This window comes from Fundulus heteroclitus, unplaced genomic scaffold (assembly GCF_011125445.2).
Source record: "Fundulus heteroclitus isolate FHET01 unplaced genomic scaffold, MU-UCD_Fhet_4.1 scaffold_666, whole genome shotgun sequence".
NCBI classification, from domain to species: Eukaryota; Metazoa; Chordata; class Actinopteri; order Cyprinodontiformes; family Fundulidae; genus Fundulus; species Fundulus heteroclitus.
Window position 1 is genome coordinate 30,367 of NW_023397106.1, and position 27,883 is coordinate 58,249.

Consider the following 27,883-nt stretch of genomic DNA (forward strand, 5'->3'; position numbering starts at 1 on the left):
CCTGGTAATAAAGAGTGACACAATAACTGCTTAAACCTTTTATTATGCTGTCTGAAACATCAACAATGAATTAAACGTTACAATACACAATCTGTTTTTAAAGCAATATCATCTTGATTTAATGATTACAATTCTGATTTAATAGTTCTGCTAATAGTAGTTTGTCTGATATGTTTGGAGACAGTAAAACCTCTGAAACAATAAGAAACTGAAGGATTTGAATAAAATCAAATTAAATCAGGACCTGATGGAACCTAGATAAACCCTGGGAAGTAGTTTCTCCCACCCGTATCCTGAAGATAGAAGCACATAAACCAGCTTTAGCTTCAGAGGATAACAGAGCGTCTCACTGACACTAAACCCTGAAGATCTGCAGACTTTTTTTCCTAATCAGGTGGAATTTAACTCTGAAACTCTGTAGCAGCTTTTAAACCCTCATGCTCAGGTTGTTGTTGTCTTCTTTATAAGTCATGAACTCAACCACAACGCAGTTTCAACAAAATCAGTGATTATTCTCCATTAAAACATTTACCCTAGTAAAATAACTAATCTGAAAGCCCTTTAATTTCCCTTTAATTATCACCTGTAGCCCTAAAACACCCAGTCATTCATAAGAGATGAAAACATCAGCTGTGGACTCATGACAAAGATGACAGGTCTGTCCTCTCTTCCTCTCCAACAGAAGCTCGCTGCGGCTGTTTGAGTCAACCTCCACACATCCAGGCTCTGGATCAGAACCAATCAAACGTCTGCAGCCCGTCAGTCTGTCCAGGTCAAAATAACCTGAGAACACAACAGAACCAAAGTTTTACTGTTGTCTTTTCTCCTGAGCCAATCACCCAAACATCTCGTCTTCGCACCCTTTAACTATGAGGATTTAACTCAGCACTGAACCTTGACCCTAGACTGCGGCACAAACATTTATCCTAATTAATTAGTTTAGAAGAATTATCCATAAACAATAGTTAAAAAAAACTGATTAGCTGGTGGGAAACCAAACAGACTTTGACGGTGGGCTAGTTCTCATCTCCTGGGTATAAGGGTTCTCTAAGGTTCTGTGGGGGTCGGGGGAAGGGGGGGGGGGGTTGGGGAGGCGGGTGGGGAGGGCTCATATTATTGTACGCAATAAGGCCTACATTATATTTTGCATGTTCACACACACACTTATGTACTCGTAATAGAAGACTTATGTTGCCCTGTAGTTCTTTCCATCAGTATTGAGAGTTTTTTCTCCATATTCTTGCTGCTGGTGTTGATGCTGTTTGTATTTCAATATTTTTTGTCTTTGCAGGTGTTCATGGTTGCATTGTTTCAGTTTCCCATTGGTGGCTGTAAATGGATTATTTTCTGGTAGCAGCTGGTTGTACCTGAACAGCAATAAAATAAATCATCAAGGGTTGGGTGTCAGGGAGGATGTATAGGTATAAAGCCTCCTTTGGTCATGTTTGGCACAACTATGGAAGCTGGAGCAGCGTTCTGGTTGCCATGAAGCTGGACATGACAAAGGGGCAAAATCTCCTTATCTCACCACATTGGACATCTTTCCATTATTTTTTGTTTTTAACTAAGAATATTGAGCCACTATTTTACAGCAGTTAGTGCCTGTCTGGACTCTGGACACAAAACGGCACATAAACACAATGAGCTACATCTAGTGGAAAATTGAGCTGACCGAGCAGCCGACTAGCTGGGTGTCTCACATAGAAATGTTCTGTTATTTTGGGTCATTTTTTGTTTTGATGTGAGATGAGATGAGCCTTTTGTGGCAAAATAATTTATTTTCTGTGGTGTCTTTATATTTTGTGATTTAATTACGAGAAAATCCTCTGAGCAAAAACGAGAGATGATCCTGAGACAGTGCAGGGGTCTGCTTTGCCTTCAGGAGATGATAGAGATACACACTGGCTTCTGTATATTCCAACTACTGCTTAGTGTTTCTAGAAGAAATAACTAAAGAAACCTCTACTCCACTAACAAAGTAGGTTTTGTCCTCCATAATTTGCCATATGTGCTAAAGTGGAGCTCTTTTACCACACAGCTCAAAATGCCTGTTTTGAAATACTCATCTTTGTATTAACCAATAAGTATAAATGTGTTTTCATTTTATTAGGCGCCTGCCATAGCATTTGCAATGAGGAGACAGTGCGGTGCTGTACTCTTTCGGGTAGAAAGAAAGCCTCAAAAAAAACTCCAAATGACCATTTTCAACGCTGTACTGTGTCGTCATGCTTTCACCTACGAACACCGTTTAACCACCAGTTTGTAGATATATCTGTGAACTACTTAGAATTGAAAACGGGATGTGGATATCTTTTATCGTCTCTTCACAGTTACTCCTCTAAGCTCATGTCCAAAAATCAGCGAAATCATTGTTTACAATGAAAGTCAGTGACGGAATTCTCCAACCGCTGGAGTGGCCCACTCTAGCTTTTTTAAAGATTTCAAAACTCCGAACAACTTGGGCTTACTCGCTCAATTTTCACTCTACGTAGACAAATTATACATCAAAACGTATGTATTTTTGTCAGGATTCGGGAAATGTAACCCTCATTGGTGTGGCATTTATAGATTTTTCGCAAATCACCTCAGACCGACACAAACCCGAAACCTCCCCCATTCATTTCCTATGGAGCGGTTTTGAAAAATGACGTCTGAAAATCCAAAACATCACATGTTTTCGCATCGTCGCTACTCCTAAATCGTTTTATGTACAGACATGAGACTTTCACACATGAATATCCCAACCCTTCTGGCACTCAAAAAAAGGAATTTTGTGGATAACTGTTACGGTTTTTCCGTAGGAACAATTTGTTCGGGAGTAGCGAATGTGGAAAATCCTAAAAACGCTTTGGAGCTGCATTTTCCCACATCATCCACTTTTTTTTGCCTTTTTTTTGCCTACATCGATTCTTGTACAAACATAAAATTGAGCACCATAGTCCTCAACAGCCTGCTGATACTCACAGTGAAAGAATTATTTTGATATCTCTTATACTTTTTGAGCTACAGCGATTTGTTCGGGACCGTTTTTAGAGGATTTCTGAAATTCCATAAAAATCTCCTTTATATCATAATTTTCTACGCCTTTATTAAACTTTTTCCAGCAAAAAACGATAGCTTGTCTTTTTCCCCTATCCGTTACGAACTAAACGCAGAAAAAATTACGTCACTAGCATTTACGGATCAGGAGATATGGAGCGTTGTTCGAGGCAAAGTTCTCCAAATATAATCCAATGGGACTTTTTGTGACCAAAGTGTCTGCACTTCTGTAGACGGGCCAGCTGCAGGTGTGTCAGTGAGTTTCCATGACGACGGAACTCTGGGAGCCAGAGGGAGAGGCTCCATTGAGATAGAATGGCAACTTTCGACGCTCACTGCAGTTGCTGTGATTAATGTAGAAATCTGAAATTCACACAGTCACTTCCTCTTGACATTTTAAAATTTTCAAGTGACTTTCAGCCATGTGTGACTTTTCTGGCCCATTTTGGATTTCACATGCTTTCCTATTGGGCCTTTGCTTTCAACAGGACCTGGCATGATGCCCAGACACGACCCAATTGGCCAATACAGCACCACCCACCTGTGGGAAATGGCGCTACTGACCATTTTGGTCAAATGTTGAGTTCTGGGCCCAGATGTGGTGGGGCTGAGTTGCTAAAGGAGGCCAATCTGACCCATGAACTTTGGTCACGTTTGGTGACATTAAGTATTGGCACCCCTTTTTGAGGCACTTCCCAGTACAGGATTTGGACCAAACTGACAGAGTACAATTACCCGGTGATACTGTACACAACCATGCTAGCGGCTAAAGGTTAGCATGTTGCTAACCGGAAGTAGCTCTAGTAAGCTTGTACAAACTTCTGCTTTACAGATTTGGTGAATTTTAGGATTTTCTCCCTTTTTAGGCACTTCTCAGTACAGGATTTCAATCAAACTAACAGAGTAACATCACCCGGTGATACTGAACACAACCATGCTAGCGGCTAACCGTTAGCATGTTGCTAACCAGAAGTAGCTTTAGGAAGGTCCTACCAACTTCTGCTTAGCCAGGGTTCTTCTGCCTTTACAGACAGAGAGGGCTGCAGCTGTCAGTGAGTCTCCATGACAATGCTGCTAGCAAGAGGCTCCTAGGAGGTCCATTGACTTAACATGGCACCTTTCAACGGCTGCTGCGAGGGCTGTGAAGGTCGTAGGAACCTGAAATTCGCAGTGTTACTTCCTGTTAGTATTTTTGACGGTACAGTACGCACCAAGAGGCAGGCGCCTTGCTAAATTTCTTCAGAATTTTTTCTAGTTAGTGCCTGGACTGTTTGTTTGTGTTGTGGTGAAAGCAAATGCTAGAAGTCCTCAATATTAAAAATTTAGTTAAATGTAATTTAATCTAAAATTATAGTCCATTGTGAATGAGTGGTGCTGCTATAAATGTCGTACAGCCACTGGGAGAGAGGTTTAAAAGGCTGAATATTCTTCTTTGTTGCTTTATTTTCTCAGTTCTGACTCTCCATATAACAGCACGTGAAAAGGACTAATTATGAGAACCTGCAGTAGCAGGGCTGAGTGTTACCTAGGTGGTCCAGGCCATGCTGATGAAGGCAGAAGCTCCAGGTCTGGACCTGACTGATCTGTGTCTCCGAGCTCCGTCACACGTCTGCAAGATAAAGACAGAGTCCATTCTCTATATTAAGGCTGCTGACAGCAATCTGTGGATATTTTGTCTCATTTACTTTTGTAGATTATTTTATTAACTAAAAAGAAAACAGTCACAGATTCAGGTTTGGAGAAAATATCTGTCATGCTGTGTTTGACATCAAGTCTTACCGGGATGCAGACATTCCCCTGTTTGACACACAGCTGCAGTTTACAGTGCAGGTAGACTTCAGCAGAGCTCCCAGAGAACTGGAACATGTTGAAGGAGAAGAAGTTGGAGGTTCCCTCTCCGTTTCCCTCCACCTTCACCGTCTGGTCCTCAGAGTTTGGACAGCTGCTCACAAACATCAAAAACAATTATTTTGGTGCTCAGATCAAAGCGACTGGAAAGATTGTTCATGGTTAAATATCAGGGAACAGCCTCACCCGTTCTTGATCAGGTAATATCTACGTCCAGCAGTGGGGGACACTCGGTCTGTCGCCCAACACGAGTCGGTTACCACTGCAACCAGGTCTTCATCCAGGCCGTCCGTGTCCAGCTCCACCCAGATCTTCTGGTTCAGCCGTACCTCGGTGTTCAAATCCACAGCTTGTGTCCGGCCGGCGTCCGTGAAGGTCTTCATGGTCAGAGAGTAATTCCAAGGTCCGGATGAGATGACATGAACCACAGCGCTGCAGAGGATGCACACAGGTGGCATGAGTCCTGGTTCAAACCCATGGTTTCTGATGTTTTTAAGGAAATTTTCACTTTTCACTTTTAATACTCTAATGCCGTAAATACAGCCAGGCATAAAAACAAGCTCTGTTTTCTCACAATATACTCCATATGTTAGGATTTTAATAAAAAATGTACTATGTGACCGGTAACTATATTTAAAACTTACCTGTATTCAAGGCCAAATACGTAGTTCATCACCTGTTTCACATGATCTCAAAGATCATCTAAAGAAAAGCTCAGGAGTTCCTGAACGTTGCCTCAAAGCACTGGAGCTTCAGTTTCACCCTCATCTCAAAGGCACAGAATCCTAACCTACGTTCACACTGCAGGTCCTGATGTTCAATTCTGATTTTTGTTTTAAGTGGTCGTTCATACTACTGTTAAAAGCTACATCCTACCACTGTCTGAACGGTTAAAGACTGTAAAGCGACCTGCGTGTGCAGATAATAGAAGAAGACGTCACACAGTAGTGCACCCTTTTTGCGTAAGTAATGGTGAAGACAATCTAAAAACTTTTTATAAGGTTTTGTTAAAAAATGCAGATACTGGCCAGCATTTCTCATTATTATTAGAAAGGTCCTGAGCAATGGGAGCCAACAATATTAAGACTACATCATAAGACGAAAAAAGGTAAGAAGAATCAGCTCAGCTATTATTAGCTATTAACTTTAATGCTACTCTAACTACTTTTAGTGTGTGTGGACTTGTAGTGAGAGGCAGAGTGACGAGAAAATGTGACAAGAGTGTTAAGACAGTGGACACTTTGAAAAAATCTGATACGTATCCGAATTAGTACCACATATGAAAGTGGCCGAAATAGGGTTGGGAATTGAAAAGATTTTCACGATTCCGATTCCCTTATCGATTCTGTGAAACGATTCGATTCCTTATCGATTCTCTTTTCGATTCCAATTTGGGGAAAAAAGGAGAACAAACAGTTTGATGATGAGCATCAACTTTGTTTACTTAACTATCACACGACCTTACAAACTAACAAGGTCAGGATGTCCATAGCAAATGTGCAACTAGAGTAACATTTATATTTGTTTAAATAAAAAAAGGAATATAAGAACAAACTTAAATACAGTAGATGAGTTGTTTAGAATACAAGAAAATGTAAGTTTGTTGTGACAGTTGCTTATTAATCTCCCTTTAGATAACCTCAGTCATCTAAATCTAACAGAGAAGGCATCCGTTTAATGAAAAAGCATTACTGTACAATTTTGGGAAATAAACTCGTCTCCCCCTGATTTAAATAAACGAGCGTCACCTTTCTCTCGCTCCGTGAACTGCGGAGCAACTTCGTAGCATGTTTCATTACATCCATTGCAAAAGCTATAATCCTGTAAGAACTCCAGCTACCAGTAGTTCTAAATAAACATGCTACCAATGAAGGGCTGGATTAACGAGAAAGGCACACTCCCTTAATAACCCCCAAAGAGAGGTAGGAAATTGGTTTATTTCCAGAGATGGCATATGATTTACTAGGAACCAGCCAGTGATGTAAAACTAGCTACTTACCACCAGAGTTGCCTTCCATGCTGGTCGTAACTTTAGCTTCTGTCCGGTAAGAATCAAAAACACGGCATTCATTAAATTGTATGCCATGTTGTGTGCGCAGGTGTTTCTGCCTGTTGGATCTATTTCCTCCCGCAGATGTATACGCCATTTTGCAGTGATTGCAAAGCGTCTCGTTGCCATCTTTCTCTTCCTTAAAATGAAGCTAAACTTTCCTGTTTACCCGATGGGGCGCCATTTTTTTGTTTTGCTTTAAGCCTGGTCACGTCGTGCGCAAGTTACGCACACATGCTTACTGAACGCCGTGTGCGTAACTTGCGTATAAAACGTGACGTAACTTGCGTTAAAAAAAACGTCGTGCTAACGTTGTGCTTCTCAGAGCCGCGGCATGACGGAATCGAAAAGAGAATCGTTTAGCGAGTTGCCAAACGGTGCCACGGAATTGGAAAACACGGAACTGGTTCTAAACAGGAACCGGTTTTCGATTCCCATCCCTAGGCCTAAATCATATTTTGTTGGGGGTGAAAAGTTCGTAATTGTGCCGTTCACACTGCAGTGAAAAAGACAGATGTTAGAAAAATGTGAACGTAATAATTTTATTTTTATCAAGTTACAGGCATTTGGTTTGTTTTAAGAGTTTGCTTTCAGGAAGTTTCTGTTGTTTTTAACCTTAGACAGGGAGAACAAATGGTTCTCCCAGATAAGGAATGTCTCCCTTATCCAGCTGTGCATGAAGCTGGTGACTGATCATCACCCGCAACAAAACTTGCTCCCTTCTTTGTTTTTCAACCCCCATGTTGTAAACTCCTGAATTTTCCTGACCGTTCTTTGATGTGTAACAATAACGGCAGAAGAACAGACAGGCAGCCCAGCGCAGATGATCCCAGACTGTCAGGGAGTAAAAATTCTCCGTTTGGGTTTATCCTCTGTCCTCTTCTATAGAACTGTCTAAACTTGTGTTGTGTGGTTTTCGTTCTAGGATAAAATGGGTTATTTATAATAACCCTATCAACAGAAAAGATCGTATTGCAATGTGAACGTAGCCTTAGTCTCTGCCTGAGCCTCACTTAAGCCAACAGAAAGCCACACCTGAAACCGTGGGTTCTGCCTTCATCTGCTCCAATCACAGCTACTTAGAGGACCTGTCAGTCCAGTATCTGCTATTTCACGTCCTGCTGTTGTCTCAGGTGTCCAGGTCGTCCAGGAGGACTCACCTCCAAATGCTGAACCTTAACTTTCAGCTGAAGAAGTCTTAATATGACATTGACCTGAATCAGAGAAATTGACCTGGACTCATTTACATCAATCTGTCGTCTTTTCTAGGATAGGAAAAGTTTTACTGACATCTTCTCAGCTTGATTCTCTGTGGTTTCATCAAGCCTGAAACCACAAACAAGTTTACCTGTTGATGATTCAAAGTAAAGTCAGCAACCAGAGCACCCACCTGTCTTTGATTCTGAAAGCCACCGTCTCTGTGTCTGGCGGGGTCTCAATGCAGGAAAAGTCGATGTAGACCTGGTCTTGGCGAGTAATGCCGTCAGAAGAGAGGTTCTGTGACATGATGGTGTTCCTGTAGATGGTTTGGCTGTTGTTGGTCTGTAAAAAAGAAACATTAAAGGTGCATAGGCACGTTATTTGACTTTTTTACTCTGGTTGCATACAAAGTTTTTAGGAAATATTATCTCTTCCTGCTGGCGTATTAGTTAATATTTTGATGTTTTACGCTTTGTTTTTGCTCAGTAGGTTAGTAAAAAACGTCTTTCATATTTATTTATAATAACAACCGAGGTAGGACACTGCACATGTGCAGCAGGAGATAAACAGGGAAACAGCTTACAGCTTTTAGCCTCTTCCAGCAAACTGAGAGTAAACGTCCTTATTAATACAGTGATCAGAATCAGTTTCAAGTTTAATCGCCAAGTAGGTTTGCACTTACAAGGAATTTGACTTGGTGTTGATGGTGCAGACAAAAAATAAGGATACAGTAAAATAAGAAGTAAAAAAGATATATACACGGAAGCTGTATACACTCAGCAGACTGTGTGTCAGTGTAACGCATAATAGTGATAGCAGTGTTCTTCTTGGCCTTTACAGTCTTAAGCACAAACACAATTATAAACAGAGCGATTGATCGGTTCTTACCCTGATGCTGTGTCCCTGTTTCTGTTTATGAACGGGAATTTTATTTCTCTGTGATGTTCTGACTGTTAGAGTTGCTATAAATCGGTTTATTTAATTAATGACGTCTCGTGGTAAAGCTGCGGCTTTACCGCAAGACCTTTCAGAGGGTCAGGCCCAGTTCTGCATTATTTATTACAGATATATTAGCCACCATCTGGCGTTCTAATAGTTCTGCCGTACTGCCAGTAGATGGCGCCACCTCTGTTTATATCTGCTCATCGCTGGTTATTTTTAGGCTCAAAAAGGATCAAAACACTATTTAGACAGACAATTGGAATATGTAGCTTTATTTTATAATAATCAACGGTATTTTAGTATAGGCAAATAACGGCTGTATACCTTTAAGAAGTCAGCGCCACACTGGAAATCTGAGTGGACTAAGCAAAGATCTGGAGGAGAGAACCCACCGTGACCTCTGTCCCACAGAGGTTGGTGCTGTTGAAGCTGAAAGTCACCATGTGGGTCCGCTCATCTATCTGACCTTTGCAGGTCGGCTCTTTGAGCTGCAAGGCAGAGTAGTCGAGACCTTCGTCCTCCAGGAGACAACCCACCAGAGTGAGAGAAGCAGAGTTCTGGCTGCAGATGGCTGGATCACCTGAAGGTTACAGTGTTGGTGAGGAAAACTTCAGTTAGAGGGTTTCCTCCAACCAGTCAGACCTGGTCTCATGTTGTCACAGACGTCGTACCGAAAGACTTGATCTCTCTGTACTTGGAGGCAAAAATGGCCCGACAGAAGCAGCGACTTTCTCCACCAGCACTCTTCTCTCCACAGAACTCATGATCGCTGCAGGTCCTGTCCTGGCAGAAGGCCCCAGGGGGCGCTGCAGAGCAACACTCTGATATGTTATTGTGAAAATCAGCAGGAGGGTTCTTCAGAACGGATGGAGGGAGTCAGGTCTTACAGCACTCAGCCTTGGACCTCCAGTCCTCCAGTGTGCCGTTGCTCTCCAGGCTGCAGGCTCTGGCGTAGGCCTCCAGGAACTGACACCTGAGGCCGTCCAGATCAGGATAGCTGCACAAAGTGTGTGTGCAGGCGGTGATGAAGGGCTCTGGGTCGATGCGACAGGAGGAGAAGGGCGCCTCCTTCAGGAGGTTACAGCTGCTCCACATGCACAAAGAAACAACAGGGAGATAATAAATGATTAATAAGTTGATATACCTGCTACCAGGGCTGACGTCACATGGTGTTAAAGGTGTAACATGTAGTTGACCACAGAGATCAGAGACAAACAGACGTTTCTGGTCCATCTGCTCACCGTTCAGTCATCTTGGTGTAGTCGATGGTGCTGTCGTTACTATCGGAGTACTGCATCTCACAGCTAGGGGGCGACACACGAGGTCAGGACTGATTCCTGAGTAAATCTGCAGTCTGTTCATCCAGCAGCAGCAGGTCTTACCTGGAGGAGCTGTCCTCAGAGAGCCTCTCCTCACTCACAGAGCTGCTGGAGCTTCCACACAGACCCTGCAGAGAATGTCCAGCAGGTCCTGGACAGGTTCAGGACACAATGAGAGTCCAGTCAGCGTCAACTGGAGGAACACAGCTGACCCAAGGACTGCAGAGTTTACAGCCATCATGACCCAAACTCTGCTGACGAGCTGTACCTTCCAGGTGGATCAGTGCAGAGGAGCCGTCAAAGAAGACAGAAGCGGTGAAGTTGGACAGCGACACCTTGGCGGTGACTCCAGTTTGGTCCTTAGAGAGCTTCACACCGCCAACCGTCTGAACCGAGCTGTTGAGGGTCAGCGGCGAGTCGTCCAGCTGAGAGACAGAGTGGAGGAAACATTTAAACCCATAAACTGACTGTTTCCATGACAACAACCTCTGGGAGTTTGACACCAGAGACGCCGTCAGGATCAAACTGCTCCCTGATTGATGAGCTGCGTCTGCAGGAGGCTCACCAGAACCCTGCCTCCTTGTTTCAGGTGAATGTCACCGCCCGGCCCGTCCAGGCGCAGCGTCACGCTGTCCAGGAAGCTCACGTCTCTACGCCGCCGCTCCTGGAAGCGAGCCAGAACCTGGAATCCTGGGACCGATGGGATCCTCAGCAGGGAGTAGGAACAGCGATCCTTCACAGAGCTCTGCTGGCCCTGGAAGCCGATGACAGCGGGACCCGTCACAGTGCAGCTGGAGCCCAATGGGGAGAAAGAGGAGCAGCTGGTGGAGGCAGGAGGAACACGGGAGGTCTCTCAGTGAATGAGAAGATGACTAGAAGGTCAATTTATATCACTAATGTGGTTTACACCACTAATGCTTTCATTCAGTAACTGATTAATCACAATTAATCTGAGTAACTATTTCAGCGCTAATAGCCCTGCATCAGGCAGCAGCTTTTATTAATGTTTCCTTCCTGTTTCTGCCTGATTCTCCTTCTTCAATCATCACTTGAAAGCTTTTTCTTCAGCTTTTTCGTACCGTGCAGCTGGAAGGACATTTCCTGCTATCTCTGGTTTAGATATTGGTTGAATTTCTTTTGACAGCATCAGCACTCAGACACGTAACGTGTCCTAAAAAGGTCCAAGCGTTCTAGTTTTTAATGAAGCTAAATCAGTTGTGTGGGAACAATGAGGCCCACAAGTCTGTCTCAGCTGTTCTCAGGACAAACGGGCTGAAATTCTAGAAAACCATAGAGAGAGGCTTGCGGAAGGAGACTTAAAACCATGATAATTATGACAAATTAAATCAGTCTCTTCAGTAAAAATGAATATATTTGAAAATTTACTTATTTTACCCACAACGCGTACATACTTATGTTTTAAAGTGTAACTAAAGTCAAATTCCATGTTTGTGTCAATAAAACTGATTCTAAATAATAATAATTTTGAATTAAGGTGACTGGAACCAACAGCAGAAACCAGCAGAGAGAGAAAACGTAGGAGGAGCTTAAATACTGGGAGGAAAGGAGCTGGAACAAAGGCAGGAGTTGATTGACTGATTGATGGAAGGTGTGGAGAAGGAAAGAAGGAAAACTGAGGAGAGAGCAACAAAGGAACCAGAAAAACAATCTAAGTGTAACTGAGGAAAACTAGACACTAAATACTAAAACCAAGAACTGTGACACCCATGACAGATTCTGAGTAACAATAAAGATTTGAATTAAACCCTTTCATTAAAGGAAAGATTTGCTGGTTGGAACCACATGGGGTCGTCTACAGTTCATGCTCCCTCCCTGAAATAACAATAATACAGAGCTGTCATATTTACACGCCGTTGCCTTGACAACGCTCCAGAGGCCCACAGCTGGATGTCTGCAGGACGGCGACATCAGAACAGGTGAGAGTGACACAGGTTTCAGGATCAGAGCTCACCGTGTCGCCTGGTTTATAAACGACACCTTAGAAAAGAAGGAAGATCTGTCTGAGCTGACAGGTCACAGATTTCTTGATCATTAATTTTCTCTTAAGACAAAAATAATAAAGTGAAATTGGAATTAAACAGAATCAGGAAGTTTTTCATTTGAATTGAGAGCTTCACCAACCTGAGTGTCTGCAGCCAGTCAGGTCTGCATATGTACGAGTGTTGTATTTAAGAGTGAGTGATGTGACTTTGACACCATCCAGCAGAACCTCAACCTGCTACAAAACAAGCAGAGTTAGAACAAGCATCCTGTCCTGATGACAGAAATCAGACGGTTGAACAGAACCTAGAAAATCCTCATCCACTGAGGTTTAATGTGTCGCTCAGGCATGGGCGTAGGTTTGATTTAAACTTTGGTAGGGACACTACTGGTCTCAAGTTTCATTGGTTTGATGTCATTGGTCCTACGCAATATGCATGCCCCTATTTTTTATACTTGACGTGAGCATCAGGGGACATTTCGTTTAAAGAGAAAAGCAGCATTTTTTGCTACATAAATACAAATTTTATAAGCACTATATATATTGTATATAAATAAAAAGCTGCTCCTTAATTTGTAATCAAAATAAATTAGACATCACCTGAAGCACTGAAGGGCCAGCTGCTTCACCTTCAAGCTGCCCTGCATCATTATTACTGGATATCTGTGTTTCCTATAATTATATAATGTTACTATTATACAAGTGTGTTTTTAGAATTACAGGATTAAATGTAACACAACCTTTTATATCATCCTATGATACTTACAGTCTGAGTGTTAAAATAGCTCCTTATGTCTCTTTTCATTTTTGGTGGCATCATCTACAATCACAACACTAAGCATGAGCCTAAGTTTATTCAAATATAAAATCGCTTTTAACAATTATTAAAAGAAAATATAACACTATCTTATCCGTAATGTAATAATATCCAAAATAAACAGCCAGATTCAAGCATTTTACCGGACACTAATGTTTGTACTAATGTACTTATGGACTATGTGGAAATCTATGTAAAATCAAACCAATGTGTTCCTCTGTTTGTACTTTATCCTATTTCCAAAAGTAGAAATAGTGAATTAAATAGCACTATTATTATGTGGAACCCTAATTATGCTTTCTAAAAAAAAATAGCAATGTTTAGGCACCATCTCGTATTGTTATACTCTATAAAACGAATAACACCTGCTATTTATATCTGAACCGCCTTAAAGGGATTTTTTGAAAGCTTACATTCTTTGCTTGTCGATTTTTCCAGCAGTCTTCAGAACTCCTGCCTGACACAGAATATTTTTGTTGATAAAATGTATTATACTTCAGAATTAAATACTATTTTAAGATGCTAACGTTGGTTACTTACATTTCTTAAGTTCCACAAATGAAAACTACTCTCTCCTGCTTCTTCTATCGCCTGGAATAGCGTGCATAATATAATTCTTTTTAATTGGGACTAGTTTCGTAGTCTAATATTCGTTGTAGTAACCGCAGTATTCTAGTGTGAATTAAATTTAAATTTCGCGCTGCAAGCATGCACGCACATGCACGCACTAGAAAACAGCCAACCAGGGAGAGAGAAGGCGGGACTTAAGGCAAAACAACCAATGAGAGTGGAGTTAAACAGCACACAGCACAGTTACGTGCGCTGCTAAGTTAAAACGACAGGAAAGACCGACTGGACACGCAGGCTGGCAGACGGAGCTGCAGCAGCAGCCGCCGCCAAGCAGCGGAGCTGCGAGAGGAAAATAAGCGACTGCTGTAACAACGATGTATTGTAAATTATAAACATGTTATTCACATCGAATTATTGGTAGGGACATGTCCCTATACAAACCTACGCCCATGCGCTCAGGCGACACATAAAATAAACACTTTGATAACAATTCCTTACCAATTCATTCGGGTTTGGACTCGCACCTAGAGCAGTTTCTGATCCAAAGCTGAATACACCATATCCATTCTGTAAGAAGAACACAGTCAGCATGTTTTAATCTTTGACAAAAACTTCCCAAAAACACTTTCTATATTATCCAACAGAAATTATTAGAATAACCGTGGTGGTCTATAGTGATATTTCCATTGTCTTTAGTGTTTACATTTTCTTTGAGTGATTAATAAACAGCAAGCAAATTTGGCTTCATGATGCGTAACTCACCTTAGAAGTGTATATGCTAACAAAGCATTCCATGCTGTTGGTAATGGTTGGCAGATTCTGATGGATCAGTTGTTCTACTTCAGAATCCTTCCCAAAAATGTCAAACCCTGCGCCCTCCTCCTTTGGTCCCAGCAAACAGCTGCCTTTGCTCTGAGGGTCGTAGAATCCGTTGAAACAGATCACAAAGTTTTCACTTGTGAAACTCATCTGAAGAGTCAAGAACAGAAAACACAGCCCAGCATTAACGTTTAAGATAAGACAAGTTTTATTGATCTCACAGTGGAGAAATTCACTTGTCCCATCGGCTCAATAGTCAAAAGTCAGAAGAAGGTGTCAAAGTAGGTAAGTAGAATCAGTTAGATACAGTTATACACCTATATACAATTCTGTACACTCCTATGTATAAATAGGTTATTGCACTGTAAAGATGCGGAAAGCCTGAGTTCCTTTTAATCAAGATTAAAAACACATTTGTTCAAAATTGCCTTTAACTGTCCTAGTTAACTGAATCACCGCTTTTTTGTTCTATTTTCTATCTATATTTTATTCCTACTTGCTTTTATTCTGTTTTATTTTGCTATATTTTAATCATGTAAAGCACTTTGCATTGTCTTTGTACTGAATTGTGCTATATAAATAAATTTGCCTTGCCTTGCCACATATGTTATTATACAGTTTATACAGGATTATTGCACGGATTATAGTACCTTGTTTAAATACCTTATTGCACATAAGTTATTACAGTTATTGTTGCAGCTATGGTGCATGGTTGCAGTCGTTACTCTAATAGTTACACTTATAAAGCAGCGAGTATGATCAGGTAGCAGCAGGAATGAGTGACCTTTATAACATAATAATATAACACAATAATAATAATAATAATAATAATAATAATAAACACAGCACATTATTCCACATAGTTACTGCAAAACACTTGTTACAGTAATTGTAACAGTTATACAGTTATACGTAGAGATTAAATTCACATGAGTTGCATATTATTGTACGTTAGTTATTGCATGTTACTTATAACGGTTATGGTCACAGTTACAGTGCAGCATTGTATAATCTGGTAGCAGCAGGAATAAATGACCTGCGGTAGCGCTCCTTTTTAGAGACAGGATGTCTAAGTCTTGCACTGAAGGAGCTGCTCAGCTCCTCTACAGTCTGGTGCAGAGGGTGGAAGGTGTTGTCCATGATGGATGTGAGCTTGGACAGCACCCTCCTCTCAGCTACTTCCTCCACAGAGTCCAGAGAGCAGCCCAGGACAGAAGTGGCCTTCCTCACCAGCTTATTCAGCCTCTTTCTGTCCCGCTCTGCGCTGCCAGGAGCCCAGCAGACGACAGCGTAGAGGAGAGGTGAGGCCACCACAGAGTCATAGAAAGTTTTTAGCAGAGGCCGGCTCACTCCAAAGAACCTCAGCCTCCTCAGGAGGTGGAGCCGGCTCTGGCCCTTCTTATACAGAGCGTCTGTGTTGTGAGTCCAGTCCAGCTTATTGTTGACGTGAACACCCAGGTATTTGAAACTCTCCACAGTCTCTATGTCCTCCCCCTGGATGTTCACAGGTGAGTGAGGTGGGGGTCTTCTCCTGAAGTCGATCACCATCTCCTTGGTCTTACTGGTGTTTAAGCACAGATGGTTCTTCTCACACCAGTCCACAAAGTCCATGATGACCGACCGGTACTCCAGCTCGTTCTCCTCAGACACACTGCCCACATTAGCCGAGTCATCAGAGAACTTCTGAAGGTGGCAGCTGTCCGTGTTGTAAGTAAAGTCCGAGGTGTAAAGGGTGAAAAGAAACGGAGACAGAACGGTGCCACCTCTGACTGACAGCCGTGCAGCCGCACGTACTGAGGGCGGTCAGTGAGGTAGTCCATGGTCCAGTCAGCTAGATGTTTGTCCACCCCAGCGTCCTCCAGCTTCTCCCTCAGCAGCACCGGTCTGATGGTGTTGAAAGCGCTGGAGAAGTCAAAGAACATGACTCTCACAGCGCTCCCGGTGGTCTCCAGGTGGGTGAGCGCCCGCTGCAGCAGGTAGATGATGGCATCCTCTACTCCGATGTTGGGCCGGTAGGCAAACTGCAGCAGGTCCATAGTAGGGCTCACCACGGTGCGCATGTGTGCTAGGATGAGGCGCTCCATGGTCTTCATCAGGTGGGAGGTCAGGGTGACTGGTCTAAAGTGGGCCGGTTCCCTGGCGTGCGGCGTTTTGGGAACTGGCACCACACAGGAGGTCTTCCACAGGGTGGGCACCACCCCCAGGCAGAGGCTCAGGTTGTAGATGTAGCTGAGGACCTCACAGAGCTCATCAGCACAGGTCCTCAGCAGCCTGGGGGGGATGCCGTCCGGACCAGGGGCTTTCCTTTGTTTCAGCCTCATCAGCTGATCTCTCACCTGCATAGGTGAGACTGTGAGGGGGGAGGAAGGTAGAGCCGAAGGTGTGGATGGCTCTGGTGTTGGTGATGGTGGGGGATGGTAGGTCTCTGGATGGCTGGTCGTTGGAGTCGTGTGGAGAGTTTAGGGCAGGGAGGGGTCCGGTGTTAGGGGACTCAAAACGGGTGAAGAACCTGTTAAGTTCATCTGCAGACTTGAGGCCCGTTTACACTACACTTTTTTAACCGAGCCGAGACCAGTCCGAGCTCGGTAACCGAGATAACTCTTGTGTGTAAATGGTCAGCAGACTGAACCAGACCGCGCTAACCATAACCGGACCGCGCTAACTGCAGACCAGTTCATCAGCAGGTCTCGGACTGGTTTTTTTTTGGCCCGGTTCCCTGAGAACGAGGAGGGCATGAGCAGACCGTGTCATGCCCTTACAGTCAGCTGACTGTCAGCGGGTTTCCCGGCGTGTCTGGCTGCACGTCCCGATTCACACTCCATTCAGACAAATTTCAGACATTCATAATAATACTAGCTTCCTTACCGTGCCACACGGTTTCCAGAGATGATTCTGCTTATGAACCTCAGCGTCTGTTGTTGTTTCCTGCGTCTGTAAATCCTTATTTAGACGTTCATTTGGCTTATCCACGTCCCAAAAGCCGACTCTGTCTAACCATAACATCCTGAATGTTACGGGTCCCGCCATTTTGATTTGCTCGGTCCCGCCTTCAATCCCAGAGAGCGGTAGTAACGCAGATCGCCACTAGGAGGCGAGGAGCAACCAAGGAACCATAACCGAGATAACTCTTGTGTGTAAACGGCTGCATTCAGTTAACTGGACCAAGCTCGGACCGGTCTCGGCATGGCTTGGTTTTTAGGTGTAGTGTAAACGGGCCTTTGGTGTCACCGTCTGCAGCCCTGCTGGTCTTCTGCCCAAAGCCAGACATGTTCTTCAGACCTCTCCACACATCTCTGACGTTGTTCTGTGCCAGTTGCTCCTCCATCTTTTTCCCATAATCCTTTTTTGCCTCCCTGATCTTCCACTGGAGCTCCCGCTGGACTCTACGCTGCTCCTCTCTGTCCCCTGAGTAGAAAGCCCTCTTCTTCTGGTTCAGGAGGACTTTCAGCTCAGGGGTCACCCAGGGGGGGTTGTTTGGATAGCACCGTAGTCGTCGTGTAGGCACAATGCTCTCCACACAGAAGTTCATGTAGTCGGTGATACATTCGGTCAGGCTGTTGATGTCATCACCATGAGAGCTCTGAAACATGCTCCAGTCTGTGGTTCTGAAACAATCTCTAAGTCTCTCAGTGGCGTCATCTGACCAGATTTCCACCGACTTCTTCTGTGCTATTGTTCTTCTCACCAGTGGAGTGTAATGGGGGAGCAGGGAGATATGATTGTGATCCGAGCGACCGAGTGGGGGGAGGGGGGCGGAGGTGTAGGCGTCCTTAACATTAGCATAGAAGAGGTCCAGCGTCTTGGTTCCCCTTGTGGAGCACGTGACGTACTGCGTGAGCGTGGGGAGGGTGGAGCGGAGGGGCGCGTGATTGAAATCCCCCGTTATCAGCAGGAGGCAGCGTGGATGATCTGTCTGCAGCTTGTTGACGACTCCGTGGATCTTTTCACACGCAATAGCTGCGTCAGCAGAGGGTGGGATGTAGACGGCGAGCGCGATAACATGGCTGAACTCACGCGGCAAATAAAAGGGTCTTAGGCTCGTCACTAATAATGTTTATATGAAAGAAACAACATTTTTCTGTAATCCTCTCTACCTGGATACCAGTTTATTAAACACATCAGGTCTGAGAGGTCAATGCTGCTTGTTGAAGATCCCAGAAAAACATCAACACTTGTGTTGCTGTTTTACTTTCACACAGAAATGACGATAAACTGACTTAAATCAAACCTGGACTCTGCTCAGGAATGATTGAGTCGTGTTAAAGTAAAATCTGACAACTGCACCATTACAGAGCACTTGTTGGTGTTGTAGCCAGAAGGTTCAAATCCCTGTCTGCTTCTGTCTGGAAGGACTTTGCATGTTCTCCCCCTGATGAATGGGTTCTCTCCAGGTACTCCTGGTTCCTCCCACCATCAGAAAACATCACTGTTGGGTTAATTGGTCTCTCTAAATTGGCTTTAGGAGTTACATAGTTGTTCATCCTGTGTATGTAGCTGTTGTCCTGAGATGGACTGGTGACCTGTCCAGGATGTAACCACCCCCATGGACTGATGGACGGACAGCACTGCTGGGAAGACTTATTTCATTACAATAATTTAACTTTAAATTAAATTCAATACAGTGAACCAACAATATAGGTGTGACTGAGTGGATTAAGTGACAAAGGATCAACTTTTGACTTTATTCATCCTTTAGTTAATTAAACAGACCCAGACTCAGATCTTCTATCTATCCAGAGAACTTCTTAAGATCCTCTAGAACACAGGTGTCAAACTCAAGGCCCGCGGGCCAAATCTGGCCCTTCAAGGTAAATTATCCGGCCCTCGAGAGCCAAAAAAAGGCATATATCCTTTTATAGTGTATAAAGTGGTTAAAAATGTGCCTCCAGTAAGTGTAACTCACCCAATATCAACTTTTTTTGCAGATAAACTGTATAAACTGGGCCTAAGAGTGCTACTTTTATGTTACTGTGCATTTTTTATACAACTGTGCGAAATGGAATGAAATTATGAAATGAAAAGTATCGTCTCTACACATGCAAGCGGCCCTTTTAATGACTTCATGATGCCAAAGTGGCCCCATATAGAAATTAGTTTGACACCCCTGCTCTAGAACAATCAGCAAGTGCTGTGAGGAAACCATGGGTTTACATAATATTACCATTTTCTCTGGCTATGCCTGAAATGTAAAATCCAGGTTTTCATTCATCATGTGAAGCTTCAGCTACCTGACCTGAGTTTAAAGGAGGTTGGAAGAAAAATAATAAACCAAATCTACCTGTGGTCCATTATTCCTGACCCTCTGCAGCAGCAGGATAAAACTCAGGGAACTGAGCCTTACTTCACTGCCAAACGAGAGCTGCTAAGCTCTTCTTGGACCTCAGTGGTTCTGACAGTCCTGTCAATGATGGTCCCCATGGGGACATCTGAAGACCCAGCTGTGGTCTGCTGGAAAGGAGACTTGGTGTCCATCGCTCTCCTGGCTCTGGTCTGTCAACGTCTCTGGCTTTGACCCTCTTGGACTGCTGAACCAAACTGTAGCAGATTAAAAACAATCTTTCTGGATATGCTGGGTTCTGGTTTCTATTACTAGAGGAAGATGATGAATCAAACAGAGCTGTTGTCACGTTCTCCAGGTGTTTGGGTTGCTCTTGTTTCTGTTTTCTCCATTTTCCTGAAGTTTGTGTTCTCTAAGGTGCTGCCTTAGTTTTTTCTTTATGTTTAGTTTCTTAGTTGATTATATTTATCTGTTTTCTTATACATTTGGAGATATTTCTGGGCTCTGGCCTGGTTCTGGTTCTGTGTGCCTCAGTCTGACTGTCTTCCTCCTCTTCAGTCGGTATTAACCAGCCAGAAATTACTTCATTTTGTTCCCATGTGAGAGAGACTCAGGATCCATAACAGAGATGATGCAGTGTTCTCCTTCAAGGTACCAACAGCATTAAGACCAGATACTAGTAGTATTCACTATAAACATTCACTATCCTGAACACAGCTAAACAAATCCTGATGACTTCAGAGACATTCTGTTAATAACAGCAGGATCCTCTGTGGGAGAAAACATCCTTTAGCTCAACTTATTATAATTAAGTCATATTTCTTAGCGTCTATAATGCTACAGTAGTAATTACATTTCCCCATAGGGTCAGGTTGTTCTGGGTCTCTTTTTAAACCCAACAGAGGAAACAGCCATTTGACAACTGTGTTTAACTTACTGAGGTTATCTTTGTCTGAATTTGAGTTACACCACGCTACTCACATAGAGACGTTCGTACTTCTGTCCAAAATACGTGACGGGACATGAGCTGATGTCGAACTCTGAGGAAACGGTAACATACTGTGGAGCAGCACCTGAAGACAAAGAGACTCATGAGAGATGTGACATAAAGTCTGTCACCAACCTGTTATCACATCAACTTGTTTCTTCCATCAGAACTTCAAACCGTCCTGTTGAGTCAACAAAAGTCATGTTGTTAACTTTCATAAACTGTTCTGAAGGTTCAGTCGGGACATTTTGTTCAGTTTAGACACAAAGGTTTCAGATATAATAGTTACATATTTCTAGTAATGAGGCCATCAGAGATCACAGCCTTCATGTGTATACCTGCCAGCGCCACCACAGCAAACAGGTAGAAGAGGAGGCGGAGCATGTTGGCGGAGGCCAGTCAGCTGACACGGAGCTGGAAGACAGAAACATCAAGGACCATTTTTAATTCACCCACAGGATAACTCAGCAGAAAGTTTTCTCAGAGGACAGATACACCCAAGGGATGACTGTGGCTCAATGGATAGAGTAGTTATCTCACAATCAGAAGGCTGTGGGTTTGATTCCCTGTCACATGGCGATGTGCCCCAGGGCACTTAAGGCACTCAACCCCAGGTTGCCTACTGCATATCAGTGTATGAATGTGTGTGTTAGTGAGAGTAATTGGGTGAATTTAGTTTTAAAGTAAAGCTCTTTGTGTGGTCAGTATCTGTGTCTATACCAGATCTTAAAAGGTTCACATGCAACACGGTTTTATGAAATAATTAATTATTTACAAGATTTCATAAGCTGCATATTCAGTATATCTTTCTTTCCAAATACCTAAAACATACATACAGGGAACATAGATGTTCACTACTTTCTGCCACATACAATATTGCGGTAGCGTCGACGCGAAAACCTGCGCCCAATGAGGCGTCTGCGTATAAATGTCTGTGGCTGCAGTAGCCAGCTTTCAGCCAGACAGGATGGAGATGGAAGTCTTGTTTTTTTCAAAATAAAGTACATTTGAATGTTTCATAATTACAAATTACAAACTCGATTTATGGTTTCTGAAGATGGGGCAGCTTTTATTTTGTCATGGGTTTGTAGGGCCCCTCCCACACATTCTCTAGGCCAAATTAGGGCCACGTAGCTCTTATACTTTTTGAGCTATTTAGCATGAACCGACAAAATTTCTCGTTTTCATCCATTGTCCTGCCCTGATCCCTGACATTGACCCCAAATTATGTCGCCCAGGACCACTTTCTCGTGACTCAGGACACTCATAAACACACTCTGGTAAGGTTCCCAAAACCACCTTATACCAAAAAAATCACCAATGTGTCACCATGGTAATGAATTACACACAGCAGAAACCTGCATTCTCATTATCCGGATTGCTTCAGTCAGTGTGACCGACAGAAATGTCTGAGTTTCCTTTGACAAAACTTTTTTTTAACAATTAGCACAATAAACTTAATTTTAATGTATTTTATTACGGCCAAAATCCAGGGGAAATTCTTCCAACTGGATTTGAATTTGTCTGCATGATTGATTCATTTGGAATTAACATCTACATCCATTTATCTTCTTTATTGCCTTCAGGTGGCTTTGGAAATTAACTGGATTGACTTGACTAGACGCCCTGATGTTTGGTTGTTGTTGTCTTGCGGTGTCACATTACGATTATTTAAAAATAATTTCTACATGATAATTTTTTTTCTACTGCATATAAGAACGTCATCTTGAAAAAGAATGTCAAAGATTTCAACTTTAATAGTTTAACCACACCCACGTTTCACCAGAAGTCTGAAAAACCGCCTTAGGGGGTTGAGATGGTATGCAGCCCAGAAACATATAGAAAGAAATGCCGATTATTTGTGTCACAATGTTCCAGGAGAAGCGCCTAACAGAACATTTCTGTGTCACAAAAGAACTGACTGAACACGGAAACCTTCATCCTGATCATGTAACTTTCAGCTGAACACAGTGTTCATACTGTACATTGTGTTCTGCTATGTACAGACACTTATGATCTGTGGGGTGCACAAACACATTAATCTGTATTAACATTTTTATTACCATTGGAATTAAAAAGCTGTTTTCTAATCCAGTAAACATGTGCCTGTTTATGTTGTTGTTGTTTCTACCATTTCAGTTCATACTTCTGTGGATGATGTTCTTAGTTCATTCTTTGTACATTTTCTGCTATTCCTGATAGATTCCTTCCAGGTGTTTTCCTTCAGGTCCTGTCATTGCTCTCCTCCCCTCAGCTCCCTTGTTTTCTTTGTTCTCAGCTGTTCCTCATCCTCCCTGATTACCTTCACATGTAGACTCAGTTCTGTTCCATGTTCCTTGTTTTTCCAATTCCTGTACTTCTTGTATGATGCCCTTATATGACACTTTTATCTAAGTTTTCATTTTTGTTTACGATGAAACTTTTTTCATTACCTTTATTATGCTCTGCGCTTGGGTCCAGTTCTAAATTTATCTCCATTAGGTGGTCTACTTTTAAGACTAGGATAAAAAAAAAAAAAAAAAACGTAGTTCCTGGTGCTTAGGTTATCCTGATCTCATGTGGAGTTGTGCAGCTATAAACTATAGGCTGCTGTAGGACATATGGAACACATTTTCTCACTCTATATTCTCCTACTACTCTCCAATATATAATTTTAATGGATTATCTGCAGTTTTTATTCTCATAACATTTCTACTCTCTGTTTTCTTTTCATCCAAGGGTCAGATGAACTAACACAATAAACTGAATTTTTGTGTATTTTATTACAACCAAAATCCATTTAAAAGGCTTCTACCTGAATTTTTATCTGTTTGACTGGATTCATTTTATGGAATTTGTAATACAATCTAGACCTGTTTTTCTTCTATTTTGCCTTTAGGTGGTTTAGAAATTTACTGGATTGACTTGACTATATACCCTGTTGTTTGATTCTTGTCTTGCTGTGTCACATAATGATTGTTTTAAAGTTATTTCTATGTTTTATTGTTTTCTACTGCGTATAAGAACATCATTTAGGAACAGCAAATATGTCTTCTTTAATAGTTTAACTACACCCGATCTCTGGATTTCACCAGAAGTCTGCTTCCTGATGGTCTGGATCAGGAAGGAGCATCTGCTGCAGAGGGAAATTACAAAGATATCTGGTAATACAGTAAACAGGTAGAGATTGGAAGAGGCTGGTCAGCTAGAAGCGAGCAGGACAGATTTATCTGAACTAAAACAAAATTTAACTGGCAGATGAAATTATGACTTTGTTAAATACTTTCCACGGAAATGTTTCACTATATCACTTAAAAACAGAAACTTTGAAGGAGTTTTATTTCTGCATTTCTAAAGAGAAGCTTGTTTCTTCCTCTTTGACACTCTCTCTTTAATCTGTGATAATCTTGATAATGTGATCATCCTGAGGCAGAACATCAGCAGAAACTGCAGCTGGTCTTACCCTCTACAGGAGGATGAGGATGATGAAGGCTGTTCCAGGTGATCTCTGACGGGTCTGTCTGCTGGCCTCTCGGCTCGCTGGGTGCTGCTCTGTCTGATCGTCTCTGCTGCCGTCGCTGAATTTATCCTCAGCAGAGAGAGGAGTTGACAGTCGATCAGCTGAGGCGAAGATGATGAGTCACTGAAGACATTCCTGCAGGTGCACGCAGGTAAATATTAGCCTGACAGGTGATTTATTGTCTCTAGATGTATGTGACTGAACAAGGAACACTGAAAAAAACACTGAGGGAATGTGAACAGGTTGTGCAAAAATGTGCTCTGATGAAACTCGGGTCCTGAGCTATGGCGGGTTCTTTAGAAGTCGGGATCTTTGAGAATAAAAGAAAATACCAGAGTTGATTATCATGTAGTGCTATGCTTTACTGCAGTCAGGTTTCTCTGCAGGTTGAGGAGACAACGCTGAGTCAGAGGCATCCAGGAAGAGTTACGTATGTATTTGGTTGTGCTTACTTATAAGAGCATGTGTGAGGCTGGAGAGAAGCTGATGTCCTGGGAAGCTCATGGATGCAGAGAGACCCCTGGTGCAGAAGTTAATTTACAGTTTGTTTTTTTTCTGCCCTATCAAGGTCTGCACAAAAGCTCCTGAAACAATAAAACCTTGGAAATACTAATCACTTGTACTAACAGCATTTTTTTTAAAAATAACTAATACTGCAATAGTGATAAAGATGTTTCCAACTGAACACCGACCTGGAATAGAGCAAAAAGGGAACTGGAAACTTCTAAACCCAGGCTAACATCAGAGAATGCTAACGAGGCTAATGCTACACCCAGCAACATGTTAGATGATAACTGTCACGACTAGGCTGCAACTCCATTGACACCTGCATTGAAAGAAGAAGAAATGGAGAAACTTCTACCTGTAACATCTCTGAAGGACGGGTCCCTCTGCAGCAGATGCTCCTTCCTGATCCAGACCATCAGGAAGCAGGAAGAGCTGGAAGCCCTGATCCTGAGATAAACACCAGGATTGTGTGCGTCTCGTCTGCATTAAGGAGTTACAGCGGAGGGCTTTTATAGCTGAAAACCTGGTTCACTGATGTCCACGGTTTGTATGAAGCTCTGACCTAAAAAAAAAAAAAAAAAAAACATGAAAATAAGTGATTTATTATTTTTATTTGGACATGTTCATGAAACATTAAACCAACTGTTTTTATCTAGTGTCCTGCCTTTTCCATGGTTAGAATAAACATAATTTTCAATTAAAAAGAATCATATCTGCTATAGTAGAATATTCTCATCTGAGCCAACACTGTTTGTCTTAATAAAAAGTTTCTGAAAATTGACTGTTGCTGGAAAATGTAACGCTCAACAGTAGAATAAAAAAAGTCTGTTAAGACTGTCCACGTCAAATCACTCTAGTCACTTTTAAAAAGAATGCAGGGAAAACTAAAAAGTGCATTAGCTGTCCCACAGGCAGTTAGCCACGACTTACGCTGGAACCAGTTCCTGCAAAAAGTCCGGTTGTAGAATTTTGCTTTTTCCTCGGTTTGCTGTGTTAAATTTATTTCGGGCTTGTCAGGTCCCAGCTCCTTTACATTGATTTTTTCCACCATCATCCGCTATATATCATTGTAGCAGGGGCAAAAAATTCCAGGAGCCCCAAAGCCATTAATTTTAGGGATGCTGATTGGCCAAATATTTATTCATTTTCCCTAGCAACATTATACAATTGGTTATTTTGCTACACCTTAGGGGCTCTTTGAATAAGCACCCAATAAGAGAAATGATACGTTCTGTCGGTGGAAATGCACTGTTGAATGAGAGTCAATTGGTAGAAGTGTTGTTTTAATAATTCATATTACATGTAGCCACATACTATTAAGTAGAACTGACATTGATAATACTTTTAAAATCTATATATATATTATGACTTTTCCCTTCCACATCTAGGTAGGGCAGCGCCTGAGTGCCTCCTATGGGCCAGTCGCCACTGTCATTTAGGAAGAAAACTAAAGTTATAGTTCTGCTTGATATAGTTTTTTTGTGTACAAGTCCTCTGAAAACGTGCCAAACAGAATAAACTGCACTTTGGGCAAATATTATCTGTAAGAAAATGTTTTACACAACTTTAACATATTGGAACTGATCAGGATGTTATTTATAAAAGTATAAAATGTAAACTGTGTCATATCTGCAGATCAAAAATGAATATCCTGCAGATTTTCATTGAAAAAAAACTTCCCTCTGTTGTGATTAAGTACGCCTACCTAGCTGATGTAATTACCCACACTGGCCACTATGAGCAGCATTGTTTCAGCTCACACGGATTCCCCGCGGATAAAAAGCTTATTTTCTTAGTCATGATTCAGATTATTTCATACAAGTTGACCAGAAATCAAAGGAAACTCACAGACTAAGGCTCCTACCAGCCGGGGTCCCGTCCACATCAGGAGGAGGAAAACTGCGAGGCGCACCATCCTGAGGAGACAGAGACACGTCACACAGGTGGTTTCTGGGCCCAGGACGCAGATCTGGTCTGAAGAAAATAAAGCATTATAGGTTAGAAACACTCGTTGTTTTCCCACAAACTTACCTTTATGCAACACTGTGCGCCGAAGGAAACCAGTCAGACAAAGTGTTCAGGTGTAAAGCGCACCTGCAGAGAGGGAGGAGCTGCTGCTGCTGCTTTCAATGTCCGCTCACAACTCTGGAAATCCCCCTTCTGACAAAGAACGTCTGAGAAAACGTCACTAAAAGTCATTTAATGCTTCAAAAGTAACTAAGATAACGGCGACAAATATATAAATAAATGAATAAAAGCTAAGTTTATTTCCACATTAAAAAAATCTAAACAACAAAAATAATTTCACACCCTTAGAAGCTGAAGCACTTTAGTTACCTGAGTCACTTGTCGGTATATAAACTTTAATTGCTCGCTTAGTGGCAAACGGCTCCTTCTAAACTGTCAGTATAAATTTTCTCTGCATCTCACCCTGGAGGATGAGTTTTAAAGGATGAATTAGGATATCTGGGGAACATTGAATTAAGATAAGATAAGATAAGATAGTCTTTATTGATCTCACAATGGAGAAATTCACTCGTCACATCGGCTCATACAAGAAGGTGCAGAGTAGGGAAGGTGTATTCAGTTATATACAGTGAATCTTCATATATACAATGGATCAGAAATGTGTGTGTGTGTGTGTGTGTGTGTGTGTGTGTGTGTGTGTGTGTTCCGGGACAAAAAAATATTTTTTTTTATCTGTAAAGAGCCTCACCCGCTCAGACGCCTTACCTGAGAGATGACGTCAGCATTCATGACTGAGTGACTCTCAGGTAAAAACTGGGAAAATAAACATTTTCTTCTTAACATTGTCAATCTAAAAATGTAAATATCCCTTCATATTCCATTTTGTCTAATTTTATTTATCTTTTATCTATCTTTTTATTTTAATTTTATCTTACTTTAAACAGCATGGCTGAAATTGTTCTTACTTTCTGTGACCTGAAGAGGGTGATGTGTAGCTGAGGGAAAACAGCTTGTTTTTTTTTCTCTGAGCGCAGATC

At 42.2% G+C, this 27,883-nt stretch overlaps 1 protein-coding gene across 1 annotated transcript; it reads right to left on the reverse strand.

The window, feature by feature from the left end:
- Positions 1–548: 548 nt before the first annotated feature.
- On the reverse strand, positions 549–27,009 carry LOC118561553. The gene is made up of 22 exons (XM_036133720.1): positions 26,910–27,009; positions 26,727–26,794; positions 25,234–25,440; positions 24,315–24,506; positions 21,211–21,286; positions 20,866–20,957; positions 14,550–14,756; positions 14,286–14,354; positions 12,541–12,637; positions 12,267–12,396; positions 10,964–11,219; positions 10,667–10,823; positions 10,462–10,549; positions 10,321–10,383; positions 9,967–10,163; positions 9,751–9,885; positions 9,472–9,659; positions 8,328–8,479; positions 5,074–5,319; positions 4,819–4,981; positions 4,565–4,648; positions 549–783 (listed from the first exon to the last, which is right to left on the reverse strand). The coding sequence occupies exons 5-21, from the start codon at positions 21,254–21,256 to the stop codon at positions 4,565–4,567; spliced, it is 2,370 nt and encodes a 789-aa protein (XP_035989613.1). The 5' UTR covers positions 21,257–21,286; positions 24,315–24,506; positions 25,234–25,440; positions 26,727–26,794; positions 26,910–27,009; the 3' UTR covers positions 549–783.
- Between the last annotated feature and the right edge of the window lie 874 nt (positions 27,010–27,883).